General features: G+C 42.1%; 1 protein-coding gene across 1 annotated transcript; it reads right to left on the bottom strand.

The window, feature by feature from the left end:
• Positions 1 to 232: 232 nt before the first annotated feature.
• LOC139627026 (diencephalon/mesencephalon homeobox protein 1-B-like) lies at positions 233 to 5,084 on the bottom strand. The gene is made up of 5 exons (XM_071487645.1): positions 4,857 to 5,084; positions 2,488 to 2,655; positions 2,097 to 2,275; positions 1,456 to 1,912; positions 233 to 1,229 (listed from the first exon to the last, which is right to left on the bottom strand). The coding sequence occupies exons 1-5, from the start codon at positions 5,080 to 5,082 to the stop codon at positions 811 to 813; spliced, it is 1,449 nt and encodes a 482-aa protein (XP_071343746.1). The 5' UTR covers positions 5,083 to 5,084; the 3' UTR covers positions 233 to 810.
• Positions 5,085 to 10,097: the final 5,013 nt, after the last annotated feature.

Genomic DNA, 10,097 nt, shown 5'->3' with positions numbered 1-10,097 from the left:
TCACGTTCAGGTGTTGGATTATAGAGTATTTTAATATCTCGTGTCTGTCCTGGAATGAGGCTGACAGCTCTGCGTTTCAGGACTTTTTCGGCCCTGACTTCACAGAGGAGGCTCGAGTCACGGTGAGCAGATAGCATTAGAAGAACTGGCTTAAGCTGTTGATCGGGAGGAGTCAAATACAAGCAAGATCCACATGGGCAGAGAGTACTGATCAGTCATAACTGCAGTCCAGTTTTTTTTTTTTTTTTTTGCATTTATTAAGTCCATTGAGTTCTTGTTTTTCTGTTACATCTGTCCAGCAGAAAAGTTCTTCATGTTGTGGTGTGCTCTCAGCAGTGAGCTGCATGCCCATATGATGACGATGAGGTGAAGAGGAGGGAGGGCCAGGGCCCATAAAGTGCCTGCTCTGAAACTCATTGGTGGTCTTCATGTGTGCCTACAAATATGTTTGTCATATTTGTGGTTCTGTAATTGAGTTAAGCTGAAATCTAGAAAACTGCAAATAAAACATCCTCAGCGGTTGTTTTGTTAAATTATATGAAAAAAAAGCACAAATTTGAAATTTGGACAGATTTTGAACAGAGGAATTTTTAACTTATCGATATGACGGTGGATTGGGTAGCAGTCAGAAAGGCTTCAGGATAAATCTGACATGTTTCTAATGCATGTTTGGATGGATAGACGTTGTTGCTGTGGTGGAGCGAGGTCGAGAGCAAAGTGTAGTGGAGCCAGAGTCACCTCTTGTGGGCCCATAATTCATTGCTACGCGAAGGAGCAGAGGCTGAACATGTAGACTGAGCAGCCCAAGCTTCAGTTGGGGAGCGTGTCCAATCCTAGCGAGGCTGCGTGCTGCTTGGCCCTCAGACGCAGGTTCTCAATGCTGGTGGTCTTGCTGTTGAGGGTTCCCGGGAGGCTGCCTGGCGCCGCCTGCAACAGCGGGCTGTTCCACACCTGCTGTGCTTGCGACAGGGTCTGGTAGTAGGACTGGCAGGGCAGCGAGCTCAGCGGGGACGGCATGTTGACGTTCATGCCCAGGTAGGGCAGAGATGACGGCGTGCTCATGTCGAAGGGCGGGTAGTGCACCAGGTTGTTGGTGGCAGCCATGTGCTGGCGAAACTGCTCCTGCAGCCGGAAAAGGCTGAGGGGAGATGAGGCGTAGGAGTTGCTCTGAGCCAAACCGCTGGTCACGCTGCTGGAGGACGGCAAGGCGGGGGAGCTCAGGGGGGAGTCTGATGGAAAGGAAGAGAGGACGACATAAGTATGTTCCGACACACAGACCTCTACTATGTAGATCTTTTTTTAAATATTTTTGAATCTATTGTGTGCTGTGTTTGGCATTTAGATACTTCTGTAAAAATGGGTTTGTTAATAAATGTGATTAGATTCTTTAATATAACACAATCAGGGGAAATGAATCGTTAAAGAAATGCACTCATTACAAATATATATTTTTACCTGACGTGGGGCTGAGTCGTTTGCCGGATGGGGAGCTGCTCCCCGGCTGCGCTCCCCCCTCCCCCTGCGTCTCCTCCCTGATCTTCCCCCGTGTTTCCCCCCTCACTTCGTCCTCCTCTCTGTCAGCATTATCTTCTGCTGCCGACTCGCTGTCCGATTGCTCAGGGGAGGTGACGTTGACTTCCACGCTCATCTCAGCAGGCTGTGGCCGTGCCACTGCCAGCCTCTCTGCCTCTGAGTGACAGGATGAAAGAGAGGAGGGAGGAGGAGGAGTGTGGGCCTCAGGAACCAGAGTGGTGGTGGTGGTGGTGGTGGTGTTGGTGGCGCCGAGGTCGGTCTTGGAGTCCTCTGTAGAGCCCTCTGCCGCACCTGACGCCTCCTTCTGTTTCTGGAGCTGCTCCTTCTGCAGACTGCGCTGCTTCTTCCGAAACTTGGCCCGACGGTTCTTGAACCAGACCTGGCAGACAGATGAACAGGAAGGTCAGAGCTTGGGTTAAAAAACTATTCAACAGTGGACCTTGCCTCTTCATTTTCACCTTAAATGATACAAGATTGCCTCTAAATAAACCTTATAACCGTTAAGATGAGCAAATGAGCAGGCAAACAAGACACAGGATAAATGGACTCTGGGGGGTTTTTACCTGCACACGCGCCTCAGGCAGGTTGGTGCACATGGCCAGACGCTCACGCATCACCACATCAGGGTAGTGGGTCTTCTGGAAAGTTTTCTCCAGGGCCTCCAGCTGCTGGGCGGTGAAGGCTGTCCGACTCCGCCGCTGCTTTCGGTGCTGGGATCCATACCGGGCCTCAAGGATAATGTCTTGAAATGTGCAGCCGTTGAGAAACAAGAAACATGACCAGTTTAATTGAGGGACAGGCCAAAAAGGGGCAGGTGATCACCCAGAGACCACCACACTCTTGACACTTATCAAAAAAGCTGATGTAAGCAGCTGTTGCTTGTGAGAGAGCTGAAGTTGACACTGGAGGGAAGTCAGGAACTGAAAAAGCCAAAAGGGAGCAACTGCTTCTTACCAGCCAGCCTCTCTGCAAGAGTGAGAGCATGCACCGACGGCCTGTAGTCGGGGGCGTGCTGGGCCTGTTGCGCCGCCTGCTGGTGGAGGTTGTACATGGCGCTCAGTGAGTTCATGGCGTGGAGAGAGTAGCCGTTCACCCCGTAGTGCTGCATGCCCGACGCGCTGTCTGCGGAGGAGGAAACAAGCTGCGGTGAGCGACCTCAGGGCCCGAGGCCTGTGGGACTGCGGCCATTCAAAGGGGAGTCATAAAGTGTTTGTTGTAACCGAGCGAAGTGAGATGTCAACAGGTGAAAAACAAACAAACAAAACTATAAACATTAATGACTCCGCTCCTAAGGAGAACATGTTCCCTTATTTTATGCAGGGATGACTTGTTGTGACTGAGACAGAAATTTAGCTCATGTGTGTTGTTGCACTCAAGAGAAACCAGGTGGAGATCCGGAAGAAACGGAAGGTTTTTAGTCTATAACTATATAAGCTGTTAATGCAATATATGTGTATATATATATATATATATATATATATATATATATATATATATATATATATATATATATTTTAGCCCACCATTATATTTAAAACTGTCAGAAAATACGTGGGGTTTATCAATTTACTGCGCCAGCAAAACAATTATACAACAGGCTTCGTTTTAGTCTGCAGAAAATTTCATTCAGCAATGAAAAACAGAGAGTAGCCTGACCTTCAGCACTTAATTCACTCACATAAATGTAGCATAGGCCTATTGAAGTAAAAATGCATAAGCACAATAATTTGTTATGGCTAATATGCATGTCTACTTTCTTTCTTTTTTTTAATTTAAAAAAATGTTTTTTGTTTTTTTGCATTATTATCTCCATAATTTTGGTGATATTTGATGGTGTGGTCATTTTATCATGCTTATGTGGACACGTTCTAATTTAGTAGGCTAATTAATAATTGATTCATGGTGGTCCACAATTGTAATATGTAAATAATAAAAAATAAATAAGCATAATATTTTTCTTCTTCTTGATATTCTTATTATTATTATTGTTATTATTTATTGATCAGACAGATAAAAAAAAAAAGGTACTGACATTATTTCACAAAACAATAGTCAATGAAATTGTTTATGACGGTTTTGCTGCCTTATTTCATGAGCTATAGGCTACAGTCAAAATACATTTTCAGTCTGAGGAGTTTTTATTTTGAGGCTTTTATTTTGTGCGCTCTCTTGGGCTGGGACGCAGTTGAACCTCCGCAGGCTGAATTGACAGAAGGTGCGAGAAAATATTTACTTTGCCCCAACAGAGTACGACTCGTGGGGAGGGGGTGGGGGGGGTGAGTGGAGGGTCGTTTATTTCAATCTATGGCGGGTCCCAGGTCAGTTTCAGACGCCTGGAGGCTGACGGAGATGTGTGGCAGGTCTTCAGTGAAATATGCACCGGACCCCCAGTTGGGCTCCTGTCTAATGTGGGTGCAAATAGGTTTCCACGATACAAGGCTATTAATTTATCATCAGGCCTGACATGTGAAAGGTGGGCCAGCGCGCGCGTGTGTGTGTGTGTGTGTGTATGCGAGATTAAAACGTGTGACTAATGCAATACCATTTATTTTTTTTCACTGACTATTTCATTGCGTTATTTTCCTAACCAGTCTCTGACTAGATTTTTCTTAAATCAGCAGCTTAAACATACGACATAATGCTTTTCTTTCGGGACAATGTCACATGGCCTCGGGCTTTGATTTAAGTCCCATTATGCTAATTGCCGTGGATTTATGAGTTATACAGCATTTAGTGAAGACTGCCCCGGGCTGGAGCTCTGCTGCAGCCTGCCACAGGGCTTCTGATTCAGCAGCGTTCACAAACTTCAACGACAAAGGGAATTAATGGGAATAATTAAACTATAGTCAGTTTGACAGCCTGTAATGTTGAAGAAAAACACAAGACATCTGCCATAAAGTCCTATTATCCAACGTTTATAGGTAGACTCCTATAGAATTTATAGCCTTATTAACTGCAGTAGGATGCGTCTGTAGCCTGTCTGACTACAAGTGGAAGAGCTGTGACTGAAAACAGCTACACACTTTTAATCAGTGAACTTCAGCCAGTGACACATGTTGTTAAGCTACTGTAACTATTCTGGGATTGGATCTCAGGTGGTCGGCGGACTGCACTTTGGCAACAGTTTTGTCCAAGATTGTATGGAGTGATGTGCTTATAAAAGAAGATTTGCTTATATAAAAAAACAAAAAACAAAAACCAACATGAATAAAAAGTCTCGCGTGGTCATTCAACAAGCTTGAAATCAGACATGTCATTACACTACAGCCTACAACATGTGGCAACAAGACGACGACCCCACTTCCACTCAGAAAACTTCTCACCTCTCTCCTCCCCGTGCGTCTGAAGCGAAATATCCACTCGCAGAGCAGCCGAGTATTTTCCTTTCAGATCCTCGCCTCTAAAATCCGCAGGCGGGTGGTCATTTCCTCCGTTTCTTCGCGTTTGTTCGTCCACTGATATCCTGAGTGGATCCTGAGAGTGTCCCGCTCCGGCCGCTCCGCACTCCGCTCTCCTCTCGGTGGATGTGGGAGGATGCTGAGCTGCCATCTATCGGCCTTTAAAGCGACCCCGGGCGGGGTCACCGGGACGCTCCGACGCGCCTTCTCTCTGCCAATCACGTCGCGGCATCCCACCCCCCCCCCCCCACCCCCCCACCCCCTCCTCTTCCTCCTTCATATCGCTCCTCACTTCATAGATGATTTCTGCATCAGAGCTGCCGACTTTTCTGCTGCCACTCTTTTTGTTCTGGAGGAAATAAAATACTTTTTTTTTTTTTTTTTTTTTTTTTTTTTTTTTTTAATTTTTACAGGGAGTTTTTCCTCACAATTATTATTCTAATTAGATATTGATACTAAGCTCATTCTTTTTGGAGTTGATAGCCTAATGATAATAATGATGTTTAAGTTTTTGGTTTTTATTGAGGACCCACACTGACGCTGTAGATCTTCCACATGCTCTTAACACTTAAAGACTGATCTGAATAAATCTAAACATAACATAATAATTCCCAATCATGTGACGCTCTTGTGCTTGATCATTAGTTCTTCAACTCGCGTTGCCGGCAAGAGCTAAAGCCGAGGTCAAAGGGCTGCACTTCTACATGTGAATATATTTCTAACATCGATTTCACTCAGAATCTTTCAGCTCTCTCCTTAAATCACTAGTTTAAAATCGTTTAATCCTCATTAATAAACTTATTAAAGGAATAATAAATGCTGAACTGATCATTTGTTAGTCACAGATAATGGATACTTTTTGGATTGATTTTAGGCCTAAACAACCAACACAAATGTGACGACAATAAATTTTGGAAAAAAAAAAAAAAAAAATATTTTGAAGAGTCCTCCTCAAAGCAAATATTCTTCAGCAGTGGTTTATAATAAATTTGAGTCTTTTTTAAAAAGGAAATTCAAATGTTTGAATTCGGCCAAAAATCTCTATAGCACAGGTCTTAATTAAATGATATGCAAACGGTAGCCTGAGTAATGGCCTGGACTACTTTCTGCAGCATGCTGACTTCCAGGTTAATTCCGTGCTTTGATTTGATTTTCCTCCTGCCTCGCCGGGACCGCATGTTTGGTGGGAATGCAGCTGAGATGGAGAGATGCAGGCTGGGCTGCACTGCCTCCAGCGGCTCCCCGGCCCCAAGGGATTTAGGTTAGGATTGGGTAGACAAGACGCCATTTCACCCTCCAAAAAAATGTCTTAAAATGACTGCTGGTAAGAGGATTAAAACAATAATGCCCCTCTCTTCTTCAAGGTTTTTTTTTAGAAAAGATTTCTTCTCCCGAAGAAAACCCGTTTAGGCTGGAATTAAGGGCAGCGAAAAGTAGCCTTTTAATGTAAAGCTTGCATATTTTGTTGAATTTTCCCCCAAGAGAGTGAGAGAGGAAGAGGAAGGTGGGCTGGGGAGGGGAGGAGGTTAAAATCCTAAACTCAATCTTTGGTCACATTCAGTCGCAGAACTTGGGGACTCCTGACAAGCCTGTGTGGAAAAAAATGAATGTGCTGCTTATAGGTTACCTCAACGCCTTCAACTTTACTTTGCAGTTGATAGTGTTCAGGTGTTTTCCCTCTTCAGCTGTTATTTTACATAGAAGGTTATTTTATAGGTGTTTGGAAAATCCAAAATGTGAAAGCAACAACATGAATCAATGAGCTTAGCAACCTATAGGCTACGTTTCAGGCAACAAGTGGTTCTCTGTGCGTAAATGGATGAAAAAATATAATAATAACAATAATGATTTTCTAATGCTTTTTTTTTTTTTTTTTTTTTTTTAAATTCCGACCTTATGTTTTATTCTTTTCCTTTTTGTCAGTAGCTGCAGAGCATTTGGGCCTAGAGGAGGGAAAAAAAAAAAAAAAATCGGATTAACTTGTGAACCGATGGAAATAAGAACTTAAACTGGAGGTAAATCTGGCCAGTGTCTCTTTGTGGGAACCGTTTCTAAAGCAATTAAAGCGAGAAGGAATTCCTCTCAGCTGCTCTTCCTCAAATCAGCTTTTTTACGGAACTTAATGCGGGCTAATGTCCAGCATGGCTGAGGGCTTTAATGCAAGTGTCAAGAGGGCCGGCTATTAGAGCGACATTAGGCCAGCTGAGCAGCAGCAGCCCCTCCTGACCACGCAGGGACGGAGTGGACAGTAAGCTCCCACTGTCTCTGTTTACACAGCTTTTTCATTCGCGGAATAACACTTCTTGGTGACATGCATATACATATACATTTTCAGATGTATATAGTGTCAAATCCGGTGTATTATATGAGGACATTTAGAATAATAATCGAAAGGCATACATTTACAGTTTTCTAAAAGTATTCTGATTTGTTTACTTGGAGTTGTGAGGTCCAGTTTATCATTTTCACACTCTTATACGTCCACGTAAACTCCAAACTCAATGTCTACATCAATGCATTTGATGTATGAGATAAAACAAGTTATTATAAGAAAAAAACCTACATATTTTAAACCTCGTTTTCTGACGGTTGATCAGTTTTATGTATACAGCCAAACAATTGAAGAAGACATGCAATGTTTTATATTTAGAGTGATAATAGTTTAGTTGAAATCTAGGTGGACAGGCTGGTTCATAATGCTGCAACTAATATATTGTAACTATAACTATAACTTTGATCTATAAAATATCTGAAAATAGTGGACAAGGTCCATCACAAGGGAGATCAAATGACATCAAATGTCATCAAATATATTTTTTGTACAACCAACAGTCCAAAAGCCAGAGACCATCAATTTGTAATGATATGAAGCTGCAACCAGCAGATTTTTTAATTTATTTTTGGCATTTTTGTTAGAAAAAGTACTTATACCATTAATCGATTATCAAAATAATCTTCTGTTGATTGACTAATGGTTTAAACAACTAATTTTGCCCTTCTTTTGACTTTAGGAGACACAAACAATAACTCCAAATGTTTTCTTTTGCAGATCAGTATTGGTGGTTTTAAGGCCTAATCCTAATGATTATCCTGAATGCTGGCTCTAGTTTACACAACTCTTTATTTACCATCCTCACACCCTGCTTCTCATCCTGATCACCATCAGGATCTCAGCGCTGCTCACTCCAGGCTAACTTTCTAAACCCCAAATTCATCTCAGATTTCTGTGGATTTCATTGGCGCACTCATTGTTCTCTGCACTCTGGCTGCATTCAAGCTTTATCATGTTAGAGCCTCTCTTCAGATCTGAGTTATCGTCTTTGCTCTCAATCATCCTCCCGCCTGCTTTCTGAATATCAAAACTTTATCCCTGCATCAGGACTTTGGCAGCCTGAATCAAAGCTCAGCCTCGGAAGCTGCAGCGATTTATAAATCATGTTCAGTTTTTAATCAGGTTTATAACGCATGAGCGTTTGTAATTTTACCCCTCAAATGGCTCCCTATATTTCCAAGTGGCATTTTACATCAACTCGAGGAGAAAGTTGATGCCTTCAGCCTTCAGAGCCCATTAACTTTTATCATTAGGTTTTCTTTAACTTCATGAATATATTAGGTTTCAATCCAGCTGCTCTGGCCTGCACATGCTCTTAGTCAAGGTTAGCTTGTGCTCATTTGGGTGAAATTAATCATTTTGATGTATGGTTTAGAATTGACTGCTTCCATGGGACTTGTGTGACTGGAGTAACAAAGCAACTTGCCATTAGCAATCCTCTGGCTGTGTATTAGCTGGACATTCACCTTTAAGACTTTCCTGATATGTGTGGGATACCCAATTTAAACAGACAATTGTCCACGATCACAGTATTTTTATTATTTTTATTTATTTTTTGGAGCTATCAATTAATTGTGCGCTTAAGGACAAGATCACGCAGTCTTCTGGCTGTGTGCTCATGTTCATATGGTTGATTTGGTTGTATTAAAAACATAAGAGTTGCAAGTGTTGTAATTCAGAAAACTGAGTAAAGGAAAACTTTATTATTACCTATTTATATTATTATCTATTTACTGTTGTGACTATACAAGCAGAGTTAAACTTATGGCCACATTTTATTTATTTTTTTTAATTTTTTTTTTTTATTTTTGTGTTCACTTTGTTAAGGCAGAAAAAAACTACAAAATTGACATTATCACCATCATAAAGTTATTAATTTGAACTTGCTAGCGAGCAGTTGCCTCATGACACATTTGGCACACATGGACGAACATCATCATTCATTTGGAGTCATGTGTCACGTCACCTGATGACTGTCCAATATTCATTTTCCTTTTAGCTCTGTTTTGGTCTCCACCAGTCCCTGAGGAAAATGTCTGGCTCTTTAGCTGCTAAATGCTCCACTATGTTCGTCAGCTAGTTGCTAACTTTGTTCGTCTGCTGTTTAATGCTTCTCACAAAAGAAATGCTGCCTGCTGTGGCCAGAAACAATGCTGATGAGAGTGACCCAGAACACTGAAGTTGCAGGCTGGAAAACCAAAATAATCGGCTGAAGGATGCTAAAACACAGCTGTAGGGAACTGAAGAATCAAGTAATAATTCTCTGTGAGTTGCCACCACAAATGTCCCCTTCGACATTACACATTGAATCATCTGTTTCTATTGTTTTCTTCCTCGTCACAAATCTGATGGATGCATTACCCACAATGCAATTCAACAGTCAGTCAGTTCATTCTTAAATTTGGGTGTGTCTTGCTAGTAGCAGTGAATGTAGCCTAGCCTAATGCAGCTAGCCTCAAGCACAGATGATCAGCAGGTTAGAGTTCCGGTTTGCTAACTTCTTACTAACTCCACACCATCAGATTTGTTTCATTCACTTGAGGCGGTTTATGAGATTTCACGTTGCTCCAACTGCAGCCACAAAAGGTTTTATAAAACTTTTTTCACATATGAAGTAGCTAGTGCTCCCAAGACCTCTAAACAGACTTTGATGAGTAAATTTTGTTGGATTTCTCCATTAAATGCCTTTAGAACTTTTCACATTAAACATTTTGGTAGATATTGGTGTTGAAAGAATCTAGTAATTGGGACAGAGACGCAGTAATTCTCCATTTGTGAGGCTGACCACACGTTGTTCACTCTCACTATTGTTTATCCTTGTATGATCCTGTAGA

The sequence above is a fragment of the Trachinotus anak genome, unplaced genomic scaffold (assembly GCF_046630095.1).
Source record: "Trachinotus anak isolate AG129_WGS33_773 ecotype Australia unplaced genomic scaffold, CSIRO_AGI_Tana_v1 ptg000010l, whole genome shotgun sequence".
NCBI classification, from domain to species: Eukaryota; Metazoa; Chordata; class Actinopteri; order Carangiformes; family Carangidae; genus Trachinotus; species Trachinotus anak.
This window is presented reverse-complemented; position numbering and strand designations above follow the sequence as displayed.